Source organism: Dipteris shenzhenensis, chromosome 30, assembly GCF_047967505.1.
Source record: "Dipteris shenzhenensis isolate YYH24624 ecotype China chromosome 30, Dip_SZ_1.0, whole genome shotgun sequence".
NCBI lineage: Eukaryota > Viridiplantae > Streptophyta > Polypodiopsida > Gleicheniales > Dipteridaceae > Dipteris > Dipteris shenzhenensis.
Genome location: NC_141625.1, coordinates 22,215,206 through 22,235,546, shown reverse-complemented (window position 1 = coordinate 22,235,546; position 20,341 = coordinate 22,215,206). Strand labels below are relative to the sequence as shown.

Genomic DNA, 20,341 nt, shown 5'->3' with positions numbered 1-20,341 from the left:
TAGCCCCCAAGAGATGTTATCTGCATTGAACCACACACATCAATATGAACAAGGTGAAGCTTCCTGAATGCACCAACTGTCCCATCATTTGGAAATGAGAAACGATGCATTTTACCCAACCAGCATGCCTCACAAACATGTTTAGCTAGTGCATGCATGGGTGGGAGAGCAAGCACCATGTCCTGTGAATGCATTTTAACCAAGCTTCCGTGTTGAGATGACCCAACCGTGCATGCCATAAGTGGGAATCTGAAATTACAAATTCAGCAACCAAATTTGCCTCTACATCTGGCTGTTTGTCATATTCATCAAGATGATATAGCCCAGAAGAAAGTGACCTAGTAAGTACTATACTGTCATCATACCAGTTGTCATAAACGGCACATCGATAACCATAAAAAAGACCTGAAAGCCATTCAAGGATATGGTTGCAATGGAGATGAGGTTCTTCTTGCTCCCTGAGCATGATCATATCACCTGAACTCGACTTGGCCACTCCCTTTCATGGGTATGATGCATTGTTGTTTTGGCACATGTCACTGTGCCACCATGTGAAGCAGTAGCCAATGTATGAAAGAGTGATCTACAAGAAGTGATGCACTTGGAAGCACCACCGTTGAAGCACCAATCTAACTTAGAATCTAATCTAGATAAGGCTGTAGCATGCTTCTCTGGATGATATTGGCATGTCACCGTGAAAGCCCACTCATGGTGAGCAATGCTTACTACCTCATGACCATGATCTGGGGCAACAGCAGAGCAGCAGTGACAGCAAGTCCCTTTGCTACTTTTTCTTTTTAAAAGCGATGCGCTTGTGACATTCAGAGATGTCATGTCCTAGCTTCCTATAATGATTACAATGTTTGTTGTTTTTCTTCTTTGCATCACATGAGACAAAAGTAGATGAGCCTCCAGAAGGCTTGGTTTGTTATAATTGTGCTTATTCTTTCCCTTAAGTTGTGCAAATCGTGCTGTCTCTCAAATTGTGTTCAGTGACAAAATTTGCAATTTGAGAGGCAACACAATTTGTGCGACTCTACTCCTCCTGCAGAAGAAGGGAACAAGCTAGTCGAAAGTATAAGCATTGGGATTGCCCATGGCAACCAACCTTAATGTAGTAGCAAACCCTTAGAAGGACTCCAAAAGTCCATTAATCATCGGGAACACTACCTGAGCATCTGGAATAATTTCATCCACATTGATGAGTTGCTCTTGAAAATACTTCATTTTTGTGATGTATGCATCCATGCTATCCCCCTCTTCCATTTTGACATTCTCCAATTGCCTGCATAAGAAAGCAACATGTGCCTCATTGCTAACTTGGTAAAGGTTAGCCAAGATGTCCCACATAGCCTTTGATGTTTTGCAAGATCGAATGTGAGAAATGATATGTCTCTTGACTGAAAAAGCAATGATAGAATGTGCTTGGGCATCTCTACCATCTCATCTGGCCTGTTTGGGTGTGGGAGGTGTGGCTGGAGTAGTAGTAGATTCAGAGTTGGTTGTAATAGTTGCATTGGTTGTAGCACTAGATACAAAAGTGGCTGTAATAGCTGCACCAACTGTAGCAATAGCAAAAGTGGATGCCACAGAGGAAGGTCAAAGGTCTAATCCTAAGACAATATCCCAAAAAAATTTGGCCACCAGCAAGTGTCTCACCATGTATGACCACATGGGATAGTTGGGACCATCGAGCTCCTCAGCTGAGAACATACCCATCCATTATAAAAATAAATCCCTGATGTAAGTGCATGCTCAAGAGTAGCCTCAAGGCTTTCACTACAAAATGAGTTGGCTACTCAAAAATGATAGCAAATGTCAATAGTAGTGATGACGATTGACTGCTCAAACAATGAGCTAAATGCACATGCTATTCCCAAAAAACAATATGTGTCTGGCCACGAGGACCCCCTGCCAAAGATAGCTGTCTTGCAAAAATATGAGCCCAAAACAAGGGGCAAATGTCTACAAATGTATCCAATGATCAATGGGACATAAATGCCCTAGAGGGAGGCTATGTGCCTCAAATCTGATAGTACAACAAGCCCAAATTAAGGCGCAAATGCAATTTAGCCCCAAATGCATAAATTTGGCAAAATCCCCAAATTCTAAGAGCAAATTGACTCAATGTGTTGCAATTCCAAGCCAATGTCAATGTTCTTGCATTCTGCCAAATGCCCAAAATTGACTATACCAAGTCAATGTCACTGCAAATTTCAACAAAATTGGCAAAAGCCCCAATTTCTAGGAATAAAAGGTCGGAATTGAGGTAAATGACCAAAAGCCATAAATTTTACTACAAATCTGTGAAAAGTGTGACACGATGAAGGTGACATAGGTTGTACAGGAAACTTGTATGGCAGTTTTGCAAATCATACGGATAGCGCAACAAAAGCATACAGCAAAGTGATGCAACCTGCTCTGTATGGTAGACGGCGATTGTACGATGTACGGTAGGTTCCATTAATGGCTTGTACGTATAGATGTAAATTAAATACGAACATTGATGCAAGAATTGTACGGCTGTCATGCAATTGTATGTACAATTGGTTCATGCTACAAATGTAGGTATGGACAATCTATATGAAATCCGTACATTGTACAACTGACGCAAGTACAGACAGTAGGTACGGTTGATGTGGGTGCGTTGTACAAACGATAAGTACGGATGACTCGAAGTTGTACGAACATCTAGTACAACAATAGTCTATACGAACGTACGGCACTTTACGGATGAGCTGACACAAGTGTTGCTCGAGATGTGTTTGCCCTATGTCTGCTGGAGCTGAAGCTAGAGCAAAGAGCAACAGATGTGCATGGGGGAGGGAGGCAGAAGCAAGAGCCTGCTCTGATACCACTGTTGGGTGCGGAAAGCAATGGAATGAGAATGAAGTGTAAAGGGAGCAAACAACAGATTGAAGCAAGAATGAAGTACCGCTCAAAAAGAATAAGAGGAAAATACAAAGGGTGGCCTATGTGGCCCCCAAGTCAACCATATGGTTAACCAAAGAAGTCAACTCATAGAGTTGACCTGACCTACAAGGCTCATACTAGGGCTAAGTGCTAACAATGACATCCCAAAATTGTCTGTAGAACTCGGTCGTGAATCCATCCAGGCCAGGAGCTCTATTGTCTTCTAAGGTCTCAAGAGCTTCTTCCAACTCCTTTCTTGAGAATGATCTGTCCGAACCGACTTGTGGTACTCCAAGACTCTATGCTTAATACCATCCAAAGCACTCTACACACTGGCACACCACATCGCGTCCTAAATCCCCTCCTCGCCGAATATAGCACCCAATTCTTTCAAGAACGTGTCAGCCACATGCCAATAACCTGAAACAATATTTGCATTGGCATCCATAACCCGATCAATCATTTCTCTATCATGTTTCTTTTTCAAAGATTGGAAAAAGAACTGGGACGACGGACAATCTCCCAATTTAAGCCAAGTTTGTCTCGACCTTAGTCTCGCTAGCTCGGTCTATTCCAGCTCGTGAGCTTGCAGAGCCTTATCGATTTCCACCATTAAGATGGAGAGGCACGGATCTAGTGGGGAAATCTCTAGCATCGCCCTTAGAGATCTCTTCATCTGAACTAGCATAGACATCGCCTCCCTTATTTCAATCCTGTAGATATGGTCCAGCTCCTTCACCCTGATGTGTATTCACCTAGTTGTCAAGTCCCGCTTTTGACATAAATCATCTACCTCTGAAGCCTCCGTCTTCCATAATGCCCTGACTTCGGAGTAGAAACTCTTTAATTGCAAGAGCTATTTATTAAACTCAAAAGGGACGTCTACTGGCATATGGATCACGACAGGGACGCATAATTTCCACTGAATGTGATAGTGGTCCGAAATGCTTGTGTTGATAATGCATTCGCCTTTGAGAGGGCGTCTCATCCACCAACCACCATCAGTACATAGATTCGGTCTAACCTACTGGCCCAAAAATGTTCAATGTTCTCACATCCTTGATAATTCTTAGACTTAAGGGGGCCCTACATCAAACATATTAATATTCATCAATGTTCATACATCCTTGAAAATTTTTAAGTGTAAGGGTGCATGCATGAGAGAGAGAGAGAGAGAGAGAGAGAGAGAGAGAGAGAGAGAGGATCTTTATGAAACATGGGTGTTGGTATGAGTGATAAGTGACAAAATTTGTTAGTTGATTATGAAACTTGATTTCCAAAAGGATACACCAAACATGTGCATTAATTATGTGGGGTGCTCTTTACTCTTGTTTGAATTTGATCTTCTCTTGGGAATATCTTCACATCCAAATGACCTAGTTGGTTATGATTGACAATACACTCTACCTCATGGTTTATTAGTAATAAGCTTCATAAGCTTGTTATGCTGGCACAAGGAAAAGGAATGACGTTGAGTCATACTTTGATATGGGACATTGTGTATACAATGATGAGGGTGGGGAGTGAATAGAAGCTAAGAGTTTCATGCTAGTTGCATAGTGCTAAAGGGACATTGGTGGAGTGAGATAGGGGAAGAGTGTGTCATTTTTGACTTCTCTAGATGTGACATTGTATTGAACATTTTAGAGAGAGAGTATGTCCCCCTTGCCAATAAAAGAGAGAGAGAGGTTTGTCTTGAAGTAAAAGACATTCACAAGACATAAAAGGGAACCATAAGATGTATGGGAAACAACACACACACACCAATGCTCATAGAAAACATTTTTCTCAACGAATCACAAAACTTGAGGTTTCTCTTGAGAATTTGAATTTTAAAAGCTAAACTATAACAAAATTGCCTAAAATTTTGCAGGTTTGCAAAATTGAGAAATATATTTTACAGGTGAAAATGTGAATGTTGTAGGTGTATTGTATATAGTTTGCAGTTTTTTGTGAACACACGCACACATGCACACATGCATGTGCACGTGCACGCGTGCACACACGCATACACACCCACGCCCATGCCCACTCTCACGTGCACACACGCAAATGCACTCGCGCAAGTGCATGCATGTGTGCTCATTTTTTTGGGGGTGAAGTGTGCATGTGTGTGTACACACTCACATTTTTTTCCAAGGTGAAGTTTGCACACAGATACAGACAAACGCGACCCATGTGTGTGTACCTAAACGCACATTTGTGTGGTTACACACACATCCCAAACAATGCTTTTATGACTTTGCTACCAGGCTAAAAATTTTGGGCTAGGGAAAGCTTGGCTAAAGGATGAGCAAATAGGGTGACAGGAAGCAGCAAAAGAACTTTGGAAGAATAGAAAGAAGAAGAAGAAGAAGAAGAAGAAGAAGAAGAAGAAGAGGAGGAAGAAAGCATAAGGAGGAGGAGGAGGAAGAAAGCGAGAGAGAGAGAGAGAGGGAGAGAGAGAGGGGGTTAAAATGCGAGATAGAAGGAAGGGCGTCCGTGAAGAAAAAATAAAAGGGGGGGGGGAGGGAGAGAGGAGCGATGACGTGGAGGGAAGGGAGAGGAGACACGTGGAGGAGGCGGGTTGGAAAGGGGTAAGGGTAACGAGGGACGGGGGTAAGGTTAATTCTCTCTCTAGGTTAGGAGGGGGGTCGTCGTCTCTGCCTGTGCGATGCTTGAACATTCTCTCTCTTTCTCTCCGGCTGTATTTTCTGCAAAGCTATGGTATTTTGAGAAGATCCAGCACCGTTTTGCAGCCGCTCGCCATAGCCCACTTCCTCTTCTTCCCTCCCTACCTTCTTCCCCTTCATGCTTCCCCTCTTCTCCCCCCCTACCCCCCTCCCCTCCCCCCCCCTTCCCCCCCAGATCCAACAGTTCCCCCCCCTCCCCCTCATCTCCTCCTCCTCCCCCTTCCCCCCCCCCTCCGTCGGCCCCGGCTCCCCCCCCCCCCCTCTGACCCTTCCCCTCCCCCGAGATCCCGCTCTCTCTCTCCCCTCCTGCACCTTCCCCTCCTTCCCCCTCGTAGACATGACGAAAACAACCTTAGCCGAAATGGGTTCCCCCCCCTCCGTCTCCCTTTGAGGTGATCTTAACCCGTTCTCTCGAAACACCCTTTTTTGCTTCGCTTTCTGCGTCTCCCCTTGAGGCCTGCAGCCGCTTTGTTTTTTTTAAATGTAACTGACTCGTAGGGTGCAACCGTCATTGCTTGCTTGCAGTTTTGTTTTCGTCTGCGGTGGTTCACACTTGGATGGAACAGATAATGGACGGATCAAGTGGGACAAGCGCTTATGTCGACAGTTCAGTAGGGACTCTAGTTTGGGTCAGGAGAAGAAACGGTTCGTGGTGGCCGGGACGGATTCTCGGACCGGAGGAACTACCGGGGTCTCACCTGTTGTCTCCGAGATCAGGAACTCCAGTGAAGCTTTTGGGCAGGGAGGATGCTAGCGTGTGAGTCAGACTACATTATACTTTCTGACTTCGTGAAAATTTTTCCGCTACCATGTATCTCCACTAGCTGGGCACGGATAGCTGTTGCCGTTTTGCCATGTTAAGCAAATTCTACCGCTCCGCAAGTAGCTTTTTTTTTTTGGGGGAAAAGACAAAAATGGGTCCAAAGTCAGACAAGCGTTCCTTAGTCTCTGACAATACCTGTCCCATTTTACAGTTCTGTGATGCATTTCTCTCCGATGGAATTTCATTTGATGAGGGATGCCAATATACTGTTTTAATTCATATACTTGTGCCAATTTCTGTCTGTTTCATGCTCTTCTTCTGTATAAAGAACTTGAGCAGGACACAATGCTACTTAGTAAAAACGGCCTGTATATCATTATTCGATGTTTTGTACGAATGTTGGACTACTGATATTTCGTTTGTGAACTTAGCAGAAGGGAAGATGGAGTTCTTTTTGTTTGGATGACACTTTTGGGTGTTATCAACATGGAGTTTTACTTTCTTATAATACATTTAGTTCAAACCTTGGTATCTTTGTACAGTTTTTGATGCATGCCCCATCAACGTGTCTAGAGGAACATGCAGAAGCAGCTCTTTGTTTTTTACTTTCTGGGGTCAAATGCTATTATTGAGAGAGAGAGAGAGAGAGAGAGAGAGAGAGAGAGAGAGAGAGAGGACTTTTGAAATAATTACCTAACACAACCCCCTGCCCAAGTTTTTAATTCATACGACAACTTTTGAAATAATTACCAATTACAACCCCCACCCCCCCTTCCCCCTCCTCCCTTTCTTTTACTCTCCCCCACTTCCTCTCAATTCTTAGAACATGCTTTTCACTCTTAATGTCATTTATAAGATTCCTCCTCATTTTGGAATTGGGCCTGGTCCTTTGTTTTGCTTCAAATAAGGCCAAATTGTATGCATTACGTGGCTTGGTCCGGTTTCTGTCATGCCTGCAGAGGTCGTCATCTTGTGATGATATTAGTGGGAACGGGAGCCTTGCAATGGCAGCAAGATAACAGTCAAAGAAATGACATGCTGTAAACTGTTCTGACGATTTGAAAATGTTAGGGTTATGACCACTAGGTTTCAACTGGTTGGTGTATGACATGTGGTCTGCTGATGAGCTACTGGCCTTTATGCTGTTGACCTGGTTGCGTCTGACTGCAGCCAGCTGGCATGGTCCCATAACAAAGTATTGGCCTGTGAGCTGTTTGTGCGTAGTTTTCACCTGTCAGCAATGAACAAAGAGACGCGGCACGATGGAAATCAGGCTGACAGCCACACGTGTAAATAAATAAATAAATATATATATATAGAGAGAGAGAGAGAGAGAGAGAGAGAGAACAAAAGGTAGAGGATGGGCAGCATTTTTCGAGAAAAATAAAAGGAAAAAGGAGTATGCTATATGCATAATATTGCTTTATTTGGGCATTGAGGTGTAAAGGAGAAAGAAGAGTACATTTGATGGATTAGTACTTTGCCTCCGCATACTTACCGGGCATCTTTGTGGGTATCTTCTGTAATATGGTGTTTCAAGCATAGTTACCAGGGAATGCCATTCCCCCCTTCCAGAACGGGGGGGAAACGTCGTTCCATGAAGCTAGGGGCAACCGGAATGGCTGGAACGCTCCCCAAGTTTTTTTTTTCCCCTGCAAAATTTTTCTCCTATTGGAAATTGTCTTCTGATGTATTAGGGCAGCATTTAGTTATCTCCACACATTGGAAGCATAGATTATGAAACGTTCCAAATCTGTGTTTTTCAAAGTTCTTTAGCTGAAATGGAAAGTTCAAAGATGGAAAATGCTAGTTTCTTCCATGTTCTAGTATAGTTTTATGTCATGTGATGACCTGTTGTATGATGTGGCATACCCGTTCTGGAAATGCTGCCGTTCCGGCAACCAACCTTCCTGAAAAGTTCTCGTTCCGGCAGCCGACATTCCCATTCCCCGGTAACTATTGTCTCAAAATACAGCATCCGTCTTTGTGGTGGCATGTGGAAGCATGTGTTGTTTGGTATGGTGTTGGAGCCCAATGGTGTTCAACTTTATCTTCAACCTGCAAGAGGTTCCATTTTCGATCTGCTTGGATTTGCCATTTTTATGGGAAAGAAGAATCCATAGGTGGTTTATGAACGAGCACTGCTAAATTGATCATTTTAAATTCTAGACTTCAGTCATGTGATTTTGAATGCATGACTGGTGGATGTGAAGAATAAGGTTGTTTTGATGCTCTGATTTAGATCTCTGAGTGTCACATGCAATGCCTAAATGCGGTGTGCACTGTGGATGCCACCTATACAGCTGTGTTTTTAAATGACATTGTAGACTAGACATACATGGTGGCCTATGTGGTATGCCTCTCATTCATGTGGGATGAACTCGGCAGGTAGCCTAGAGCATGTTAAGACACTGTACATTGAGCATTTCTAGCTCTAGGACAAGTTTCTGTTTGTGGATGGCTGTCCGAATTTTTTTCTTGTGACTAGAGGACTCACCAAACTCCATGTACATTTGCACATCATTATGCCATGTACATGCAGGGCAACAAGATTCAGGAATGACCATGTTCTTCATGTAACAGGTATTAAGCAGCCTTGCCCCCCCTCATTCCTCAGCATCTATGATGAGTGTGGAGACAGCCCCAGCCATCTGGAGTACTCAGTGAGGAGGCTTGGCCTTGCAGCCTTTGAGCCTATTTTGACTTCTTATTGGTGGCTTCATTCAGCTCGTATACTATCAGCTTTGTACTTCAAACAATGTAGATATACTCCTTGGAGGGGTGCTTCTGCAACCCTATACTGTCTCGGTGTGATATCTCTTTTGTCCTTTCCCTCCAGGTTCTTTCAGCATATGCTCCCACTGTTTATGCAGGCTAGCTAGGGGTAAGAAGGAGCTAGAAGCATAGTATCTTGAAGCTTTTTACATTGGTACGAGAGCTAATCTTGTGCAGCAAGGTAATTTTATTGTAATAGTGGACAGCAACATCCTGAAGGAGTGCTAGCAATGGATGGATATCAGCTTCTGCATCAATATCCTACTCTCCCGATTGATTTAAGCCTGGTGGAGTTTTTTCCTCCTATCTCCAGGATGCCAGCAGTTCTCTCTTTCTAGTTTCACCGCCTGAGACCCTGCCATATTTCCCCGCCCAAGACCTTGCACATGTAGCAAGAATTCTCTCTCTTCAGCCAAATTTTGGAGATTTGTTTGGAGCAATCCCGCCTTGGATCATCAAGTCACAGCATATCTGTCAATGATGTGTGTGGCCTGTTTGTCAGCAGTTCTCACATGGGCAAAGTCAGTTTGAGAGTTACTTTCCAGATTGTGTACAAGTAGCACAGCATAAAAAGTTTCTGCTAGCTGCCATACATCTCACCGGAAACGCCACTATTTGATAGGCCAAATGGTGGCTTGCACATGTTATCTGGATTTTGACGTATATGCGTGGAAGAATTTTTGCCAAGGTATGAAGTATTTCTCACATCTTGATATTTTGAGCCATTGAAAGACGAGCGTCTCAATTTTCACTTGGAATGTAAGGCTTAGCACAGCATAAAGTTTCTGCTAGCTGCCATACATCTCACCGTAAACGCCACTATTTGATAGGTCCAATGGTGGCTTGCACATGTTATCTGGATTTTGACGTATATGCGTGGAAGAATTTTTGCCAAGGTATGAAGTATTTCTCACATCTTGATATTTTGAGCCATTGAAAGACGAGCATCTCAATTTTCACTTGGAATGTAAGGCATTGTGCTCATCTGCTCATTTTTGCCAATTTTCACTTGGGCAAGCACGAGACCGTAAGCCAATGTGCTCATCTGCGCATCTGGATTGCCATGTAGTTACAAAGGTCTGAGGAGCAACTTACACATTTCTTATGTTTGTGGAGGCATAATATCAATACTTAGTGCCTACCATGACATGATGATAGGGTACTATATTTGCATAGAAGCTTCAAGTGCCTCATCATCATCAGACGCAGGAGGTGTATGTTCCACCTTTGTAGCTTAAGGTCTTGGAGATATTAGCTTGTGACACACCTTTTTGTTAGACTCAGCGTTTGGTTCTTTGGTAGTGACAGAGGACAATGCTAGAGACGTGCAGGTTTCTCTTTATGCCATAGTTGAGACCATGACATGTCTCATGGCTGAGACCACACCATCTCTTGTAGGACCGATATGGACCAGCAGTGCTGTCTGGGTGCATCATGGCATATTTAGCAGGCATCACAAGCTGATTGGAAAGCACACAACATTACAGTTTGAGATTTCAGGAGAAAATTTGAGGGTCATTGGGAGTTTTCCACTCTTGACATGATCATAAGCCGATCCATGTTCTCTATCCTACAGCTGAGCTTTAGTTAGACATTTTAGTGCAACAGGGCGAGCATCTGTACTTAGTCTCACAGGAGATACTATAGGAGGATGCCATAGCATCTTCTGCCCCATTCCTGGTGCTTCATATGGTTCCCATAGTGTGCAAGCTTTGCATGACAATGTCGTCGTCAACAGTTGTGCTACATGGTTTTAATGGAGGGTGCATATGCCCTGGCAATCATCTTGCTGCTCCATCTTGGGGCGGCTATGGATGTACATTAGTTTCTAAATGAGTTTCTAAATGAGATATAGGTTTTTACAACCCCCCCCCCCAAAAAAAAAAAAAAACTGTGTGTGTGTGTGTGTATGTTTGTGTCTCTTTTCCTTATAGTAGTAGTTGCTCCATCTTGGGGCGGCTATGAATGTACTCGTATGAACTGAACTGCAGTGCAAGAGGGGATTCTTGTGTTTTCTTAGATCTTAGACTTTCTCAATCTACTGTAGGATTAGAGGTTGATATATATGATAAACGTGAACAACCTGAATATAGTGGTTAACACATTATAAAAATTCCTCAAATTGACTCACACATTTCTGATTTGGCAAAATATGGAGTCATTTCTTTCCAATTCCATAGATTTCCTGCCTTTGTACAACTAACTGGTCTTTTATCACATCACTTTACGAACACATGAGGTATAATCCAAGAAAAGTAATGGAAAAAGTATGCACAATCTTAGATATGAAGTCTTTTATCTATGGTGTATCGGCCTTAGGCATGTTTAGAATGATTGAACATAAGCTGAGAACAAAAAATGGGAAGCTGAACAGCCCGTTTTCTTTTAGTTTCAAAAGAGAGTTTGATTGAGTATGCATGTGCTTTCTAAGTTAGGAATGTAATTTTGCATGTTTGTAAGAAGCGGTACATAAGTGTAAGGTTCATTTAGCTTTTATGTTTTAAATAATTCATTCATTCTGTAAATTATTTCTTTCATTCCTAGTACCTACATGAGAGAGAGAGAGAGAGAGAGAGAGAGAGAGAGAGATATTTTAGTCCTGTTTTTTGGTCGATTTTGTCTCTTTTGATTTGTTTGTTTATTTTTGTAAGTCACCTTCTTGTTTTCTTCTTTATTTCTTGTTTTCTTTCTCTTTTGTTTATTTCACGTATTTTAGTAAGCACTAGGTTTGTCCAAGAGACTATGTGAGTCTTTAGAAACCCAGTATAGCTGTTTATGCTTGGGCTTTGATGATGACATAAGTGTGCTTTGCTTGCTAAGTTTGTCTACCTTTTGTTTTTCAAATCTTCTCTTTTGTTCTCTTTTATTTTCTTTATAGAATTTTAATTTTTAGATCAACAAAAATCTAAATTTGTACGGTTGGATATATTCTAGTCTCACAAAGGCGTATATATATGTATATATATATATATATATATGGTCTACATGCATCATTGGGCACTCACGATGCTAGTCCTTGCTATGCGTGATGGAAATAATGGTTTCCAACCTTGTGAGTAATTGTCATGGATCGATACTATGTTCTGTTTTTAGAGGATGAGTTTGGGCATGTTTCTAGATTCACTAGATATATATTCCCGCTGTATAGTAGACATGCAAATTTTATCTTGTGAAGCTTTCGTCCATGTTGCAGTTTTCTGATATCTAAATAAATTCTTTCTATCGTATGTGGTGCGTTGCCTATTAGCTAGATTTTCTAAGCATTTTTTGCTGAGAAAATGTTTGTTTTGGAGAAACCAAAACGAAATGAAATAGTTGTAGCTTGAATGAAGAGAAGACTTTTTGATTAGCCTTCTCCTTTAGTGCTAGCCTTTGGCAGGCTGAATCTGCCCTTCACCTCTGGGGTGCTGATAGAAATTCAGTACGAAGACCTTTGTTTAAATGGATGCTCAACTGGGTGCGTGGATATGTATTTGTGAGAGCATATGTTTATACTATGGTCTACACCTACCGTTGGGTGCCGATGATTTGAGTGGGATGTCATAGTAGCTAGTCCCTGCTATGCGCGATGGGGATTATGGTTCTCAACCTTGTGACTGTCATGATATTGAAACTGCTTTATGTGTTGTTTTCAGAGGGTGAGTTTTTTTTGCTTAGAAATGCTCATTTTGGAGAGACTAAAATGAAACGATATAGTCTTCGCAAGTAGTTGTAGCTTGAATGAAGAGAATCTGGATTACTTTTTGATAAGCCTTCTCTTGGTTCTAGCCTTTGTCACGGCAGAGTCTGCCCTTCACCTCCAGAGTGTGATGGAAACTCAATATGAACTTCTTTCTGTAGAAGGATGCCCAAGTATGTGTGGGCGTGTGGATATGTATTTGTGAGGGCAAGAGATTATGGTTTTCAACCTTGTGACTGTCATCAGATTGAAACTGCACTATGTACTCTGTTTCAGAGATGAGTTTGGGCATGTTTCTGGATTTATTTAGATATATATTTCTGAAAATTGTAATAGATGGATGTAAAGAGCTGCTATCGCTTTGATAGTGGTTCTAGTCCCATGGATCTTGTAGGGTCTCAAGCGGAGTTTATTACAATCATATGATAGCATCTCTCTCTCGCTGTCCTGCATTCCTATTCTTTTTGGAATAGTCCTCACAGTGTGAGACTGGATGTAACGCAGCCCTCACATGTAATTGCATACACTGCCTATAGATAGATTTGCTCTATATTTATTGTTTTACGTGGTGGGCGATGATGATGTCTGTAGGGATGCCTTAGTAACTATGCTTTGGAGTTTATAGTTTACAGCTTTGGGTCTCTATCATGATGCTAAAACTGCATGGTGTTTACAGGATGAGTTTGGCCATGTTCCTGGACTCATTTGGATATTGTAGTTTACATGATTATCCACACACATACAATTCCATGCATACTATGCATTGTAGGGTTTCTGCTCTGACAGTACTTTGCTGATGTAAAGACTGCGTGTTTGCGCTGTATTTGTATTAAGGTTATGAATGAAACATGGCTTTCATTAGTATGGGTAAGGTGTTTAATAAACTCCCTTCTTCCCTTATTTCTCAGTTGCTCTCCTTTGTTCTTTCGCTCATTTTATTAAAAATTTAATTCGTAAGATTGGATACATTATAGTCTTATAAGGTATATATCTATGAGTGGATTTGTCCAGATAGTATGCAGAGTTTCTGTTTGAAGCTTTGTGAGTGGGCTTACTGACTGCATGCGCTTGCGTCTGTGAATGTGTAGTATGCAATGATGATGCAAAATTCATGAACGAAACAGGACTTTCACTAACATATGTAAGGGCTTATAGTGATGGCCAGTAGTTTATTTGTGCCAAATGTTACTTGTTGCTCATAGCTTTCGATTCTCAGTCTAATCCCGAGTCTTAAAACTATCAATTGTCTTGCTGGGACTTCAGAAGAGTACCTTTCTATAATGGGACGTGATTTGAGATTTGAGGCATTCAACTGTAATGGCAAATGGTATCACGTGGTTATTAGTTTTTTGCCTATGGTACCTGCTAGTTCAAAGTTATCATGTAAGTTTTCCTGGAGGCACTGTCCAGACTGTTAGGGCTCCAGTATTTGGCTGGTTAAAGTCAAAATCTTGACTGCATCTGTAGGAATGTCGATCATACGCCTGCTCACAGCATCTACTTTTCATACTTTCTTCAGCTTTTGTTAATCTACATATATTTGAACACTGGCAAACCCTTGTTTTGTGGTCTGATCATCAGTTATCCACAGTCCCTTCCTGTCTCATTTGACATCAATTTGTATGCTGCATTTTGTTTCCAGGGACTGGTACAACATCGAGAAATCCAAGCGTGTAAAGGCTTTCCGTTGTGGGGAGTTTGATGATTGTATTGAGAGAGTGCGAGCGATAGCAAGCCTACTGACAAAAAAAAGGGAAAAGTATGCTCGGAGAGAAGATGCAATCCTGCATGCGTTGGAGTTGGAACGGAAGCAAGCTGAGAGCAGGGGCCTTTCTGTGGAAAAGGATCTTGAGGAACCATTAGATTTTTCCAATGATCCAGTTTTGGAGGATGACATTGAAAGAGTTGGTCATCAGTCACACTTTGGAAGTGACTTCATTGAGCCTGAATCACCTGCAGACTTCACCGAGCCAATTCTGACAATTCCTAAGGCATCTCAAGGTACTCTAAGTGGACTATTTTCTTCACAGAGAAATAAAAAATTTCTGGACTCTGAATGGGAAGATGATATCACAGAAGCCATCCCCCGCATGAGAGGTCTGCAAGACTTCGGTTTAAGGATAGCCTCATCAAAAGGAAGGAGGGCAAACTGGAGTGGTGGTTGTGAGAGTGTCTCAAAGGTACCTTTGATAGAAGATGAAAACAAGATGGCAAGCTGTGTGACCAAGAGTATTGCTACTTGCCCTGCTCCAAACAGCACCAAGGCCTCATGTTCTGCTGCTGCTTTGAAGAGGAAGAGATCTCAGGCTGGTCCTTCTGCAGATGAAACTGCCTACAAAAGGCGGGATCGACGGAGACCCCTGACTCAGGTTCTAGAAAGCAGTGCAAAACTTGCAGATGGTGCTTTTCCTGATTTTGAGCCTGGCTCAAAAGATTCTGTTCCACGCTTCAATCCATCCAGTGAAAATAGTTATATCATGATGCATACCAATCAGGAAAGGAGAGTACTTCTGTCAGAAGAGCCCTTTCAAGGGTCTGCTGATTTAGAATCTCCATCAGGACGGAAAGGCTTTGATTTGCAGCCGACTTCTCAGATTGGTTATAAGCCCAAGCAGGAAATGTTTGATTCTCTATCTGTGATGGATAAAGCATGCTCTAGCTTCTCTAATCATCTTAAAACAAATTGCTGCGACGGGAGGGAACCCCTGTATGTTGGCTCTCAGATGGACGTGACTCCTTTAACAGGTTCAGCATTTGTTGACTCTCTCCTTCGAGGAGGACCTGCATCAACTTGCTCTTTTCTTTCAGGGTCGGCTCACACAGGATCTGCAACTAGTGTGAATGATACTGGTTTTGACAAATCGAGTTCCATCTCAGTTGCTGAAAATCTGCATCCTTCCTCAAGCTTTCAGGTGTGGCCCAACTATGCTGGCAGAGAAACATTGGCTGACAAGTCGGTGAATGACTTTGGACTGCCAGGGCGTACTGTTGACAGGGCAACATGGGTGCCAGAATGCCTGTCAAATCCTCCTGAAAGTGTCATCCCGAGCAACACAATGCCCTTCTACTCTCATAGAACAGACCTGGAAGATCATAGATCAAAAAGGTGTTCAGATGATTTGGAAAGCTCTTTGCTGCTTCCTAGAAGTGATATAAATACAGATTTGGTGAAAGCTTCCAAAAGGTCATCAAGGCAAGGTCTCTCTGCTGTTCTTGCAAGGAGTAGAGGACGTGTGACAGGGGAGGATGAAGCTGAGTCCTTTCAGGCTATTCCAGGTTAGACCATTATGATGTTTGTTCTTCAAGTTCTGATTCTAATGGTACACATGTATGACAATTAGTATCCAATAAGTTTCAAACTTTTTTCAGATAACATTTCTAAAATCTTAAGATGCAGATCATGTTATTACATATTGTAAGGAATTGTCTTACTTGCACAGCTTCCTGCATCTCTAATCCTGATGGTCCTACCAAACAAGACTCTTCTGTTGAGGGTAAGAGCAATGATTCTGAAGTACATGCAAGTGTCAGATTAGAAAATGGTAAGAACCTTTGCTAACTGCTGTCCTTCAAATCACAATAATATAGAGCTATAGTATATACTTTCTTCTTGTGATGCCTGTTGTTCTTGTGTTTGTTGTCGTGAGAACAGCTTTCTCATTGCAAACCATAGTGGAGGGTTTTCATGTGCACTGCTGATGAATTTTTCGTGTTGTGCATTGCATCAGCATTATGGTCTATCTTGCCCTTGTTTGCCCAGTTTGGAACACTTTCTGATAATGCAGCCCCACATGCAGCCAACCAGTATCGCTATATATATATATATATATATAGAGAGAGAGAGAGAGAGAGAGAGAGAGAAATTGCTACTGATCCTTCTACAATGTCTTTGCTACTTTTGCACTCACTATGGCGTGTTTCTTCCTCCCATGTCTGGTGTTTTAGTTCCTCAATTGGGTGGGTGCTCCTATGTGAGAAAGAGTGCTTTTATGTTTGTCTCTGTGTGTGTGTGTGTGAGAGAGAGAGAGAGTGAGAGAGAGAGAGAGAAAGAGAGTTTGAACAAGCTGCAAAGTAATGTTCTGGCTTGGTTGTTATTGTAGGCTTTCCCAGTATTGCTTTTAAAGGCGGACTGCATAAGTTGAAGAGCGGGCATCCACTTACCCATGGCATTGCCAGCATAGAAAGGAGTAGGAATGAAGGACTTGATGAGACTGGTTTTTGCAGCTTTGTTAATAGGGGTGATCCGTCTAATGAAGGGATGAGTGTGGCCGATGGGCGTAGTGTTTCAAAGTGGCAAGCAAAAGGAAGGCGCAATGCTCGCGTGCTTGGTAGGGGTCATCATAGGCGGGGCTTAGCACACATGGGAGATGCTAATAACTGTTTAGGTGATGAATATGAACAGGGTCAAGAAGAGGTAGATCTGATGTTAGATGATGTTAAAACCTATAGTAGGCATGTGAAATTGCCACGGCCTGCTTTTAAACGGGATGTGCATCAGGAGCCAATTGTGGGGCTATTGCTGGGTGGTGAAGCAAATTGGGGTTTGGAGAAGGATTTGCAAGGTACTTTTCGGGAATCTGTGCAACACGTACCTAAGGTTTCTGATTGTGTAAGAGGCAGTTTCAATGTAGGGAATATGCGATCACCCGAACACTCATGGGTGCAGAGGAATTGCAGTCTGCAATCATTCAGATGTCAATCACACAATATGATGGCAGTGCGGGATTCTACTTGGGTGGATGTCCCAATAGAAGTTCGGGCAACTGTTCAAGGTGAGCATGTTCCACTAGTGTCCCTCATGAGCAAGCTGAATGGGAAGGCTATTGTGGGGCATCCAGTGTTAGTAGAAAGACTTGAAAAAAGGTATGGGGATGGTTGGAGTGGTGCGAGGAAGAAGACTACAAGTGGAAGCAAAGGAAAGAAACTTCCATTCCAACCAGTGTGGAGGACTGCTCGGAGAACTGCAATGCAGCGAGTCCCTCGATCATGTAGTAGTGTTATTCCTCACGATTGTGAGGATACATTGGATATTTTAGACAAACAGAGTGTACAGCCAATGTCCAGGCTGGGCTACGCAGGTCTATTCAACCATAAAATGAGAAAGAGCAACCCAGCTATCCGTCATCCATCTTTGGAGAAAAGGCTTTCAAAAAAGTTCTCGAAGAAGCTGGGTTCTTCTTCTCAAAAAACAAGAATGTTGTCTTCTATAGCAGTTGATCATACAGCAAGAGCTGAAACTATGAAACCTGTTACTCGAAGAATTCCAGAGCCCCCTGTAGTGGCTTGCATACCTGTGAATGTTATTTTTAGTCGGATAAGGGAGGTTTTGTATAAGGAACCCACCTGCATTGTTCCTGACTCTGAAAGGATCTCAGTTGATGCGTTTGCATCTGAGAAGAAAGAACCAGCCTGATGTGCTACTTTTGTATCTGTTATGAAGTTGGTCTATCAGAGAAAACAATTTCACTGTTTTTTTTGGTTGGTCAAGTGGCACTTGGTTCCGTGAATGGAAGTTGCTGAAACAATGTGTGTGGAAGATCAGAAAGCAGACTCTCTTTGGCATGTTAATGCAAACTTCCAAGGAGTAATGCGATGACAGACAGTTGCCCTTTCAAATCTGTTTCACAGGTAGCCCAGAGCTGCCTTGCTCTCTCGGTTGTTATTTTGTTGCAGCCACCTACTGTTCCTTGTTACTTGTAAACCTACTCATAGAGGGGTTCAATCTCAGGATTTGGCCAGCCTCTTGACTCTAAATTTTGTCTTTTGTACATATTAAGTGGCTGCCATGATACAAGGGCTGACAAGGTTTAAGCTGGGTCTAAAGGGCTTCCTGTATGGAAGGAGCTCACATTCCAGCTCTGTGCATGCAAATTGCAGGAGGGATTTGCAGTGCCCTCAATGCCGGGTTTGTTGCAACCAAATCATCTTGGGTGCCAAGCTTGGTACAGCAAGTGAAGCTAATGCAGAAACCATATGGAAATGTCTCTCTGATCCTGTGATATTGAATTGTACACCATTTTGTATTGCAACATCAACGTGAGTTGACATCACTGTCGACCTCTTTATGAGATGTGAGACTCATGTGCTTGTTGTAGTACTGTTGTATGGATGCTGATGTGTTGCCCCTCTTGATATCTTGGGATATGAATATGAAGGATGCGCAGTGATGCCAATTCTTGTTGTGTTCTTAGGTTGGAAATTCTAGGTGACAAAAAGCTACGTGTAGTTGCCTGATTGCATCGGATGAAATCGTTCCAGCAATTGTGCAGATGAATTTATGCACGCATATTGATTTGTTTGGCTCTCTATCTGCTCTAACAGTGTAGTACACAGTGACAGTCTCTCTCTGCCTCTCTCTCTCTCTCTCTCTCCACACACGTTTTTTTTTGTAAAAGAAAATTTGCATTAAAAAAGCATTTACATTCATAGCTGTCCCAGAGTGGGGACAGAGAGCTACTAACTCATGACTAGAAACAGTAATAAAAAACTTACAAAGGAATAAGCATCTTGGAGAGACCGAAGCAAAGAATCTTGGAAGTATGGGAAGACACACACACGCGCTCTTTTTTTTGGGTGAAACACACGTGTGCATGCCCACATGCACACATCATTGTCTCTCTCACCGTTATAAGAGAGATAGAGATGTAAAACAACAAAAATCTGAATTTGTATGATTGGATATGTTCTAGTCTCACAAAGTTGTGTGTGTGTACACTATGAACATACATAAATATGTGTGTGTGCACCATGTACATACATATGTGTGTGTGTGTCATAGGGGGCATTTAAAAAATCTATATGCATATTTATACACTACAAAGTTTGATTTGTTTTCTCAGTGTAATAAACCCTACGAATGTAAATTTGCTGTGAAAAGTGACATTTGAAAATCCCCCACTAAATTTATGGTAGGGATACATATCTTTTTGTGACCCCCTTAAGGTTTTTATGATAATAACCATCTCTCAAACATCAATCTTTTCAAATTTCCTTCATTTTACAAGCACATCCTATCTTTATTTCATTTAGGGAGACAATGCTTGTCATTCACACCACATTGTGGATTTGTGCCACAAATGTATTCAATGACGTGTCTCCTTTCTCACATAGGCCTCATGTCGTCAAACTTGCTTGCTAATTGCTTGCTTGATTATGAAGTTTTTATATCATTGTTTTTTGTTAATGAGATATTGAATTGATGGTGTAATTTGACTTGTTATCTTTTATTCCCATGATGATAATTTTTCCATGATATATTGGTTATGTAAATTGACCAAGGATAACAATGATATCAAATCATTTCTTTCCTAGAGTAATTATTTTTTCTACACAAAGACATGTCTATATGAATTTATTTTTATGATGTAACCCTAAGAGGAGAGAGAGATTTAAAACAACAAAAGTCTGAATTTGTATGATTGGATATGTTATAGTCTTACAAAGTTTTGTGTGTGTGTATTCACTATGTACATACATTGTGTGTGTGTGTGTGTGTGTGTACATCATGTACAAACATATGTGTGTGTGTGTGTAGGCCTC

The 20,341-nt window shown here is 42.0% G+C and overlaps 1 protein-coding gene across 3 annotated transcripts; it reads left to right on the top strand.

Moving 5' to 3' along the window:
• Positions 1-5,853: 5,853 nt before the first annotated feature.
• On the top strand, positions 5,854-18,960 carry LOC147881845 (uncharacterized). 3 transcript variants are annotated; one of them, XM_087401164.1, is made up of 5 exons: positions 5,854-5,977; positions 6,111-6,342; positions 14,445-16,078; positions 16,243-16,344; positions 16,903-18,960. In XM_087401164.1, the coding sequence occupies exons 2-5, from the start codon at positions 6,143-6,145 to the stop codon at positions 18,213-18,215; spliced, it is 3,249 nt and encodes a 1,082-aa protein (XP_087257290.1). In that variant the 5' UTR covers positions 5,854-5,977; positions 6,111-6,142; the 3' UTR covers positions 18,216-18,960. The 3 variants fall into 3 exon arrangements, with proteins under 3 accessions (XP_087257290.1, XP_087257291.1, XP_087257293.1); XM_087401165.1 differs by lacking the exon at positions 16,243-16,344; XM_087401167.1 differs by lacking the exons at positions 5,854-5,977; positions 6,111-6,342 and adding an exon at positions 13,895-13,943.
• Positions 18,961-20,341: the final 1,381 nt, after the last annotated feature.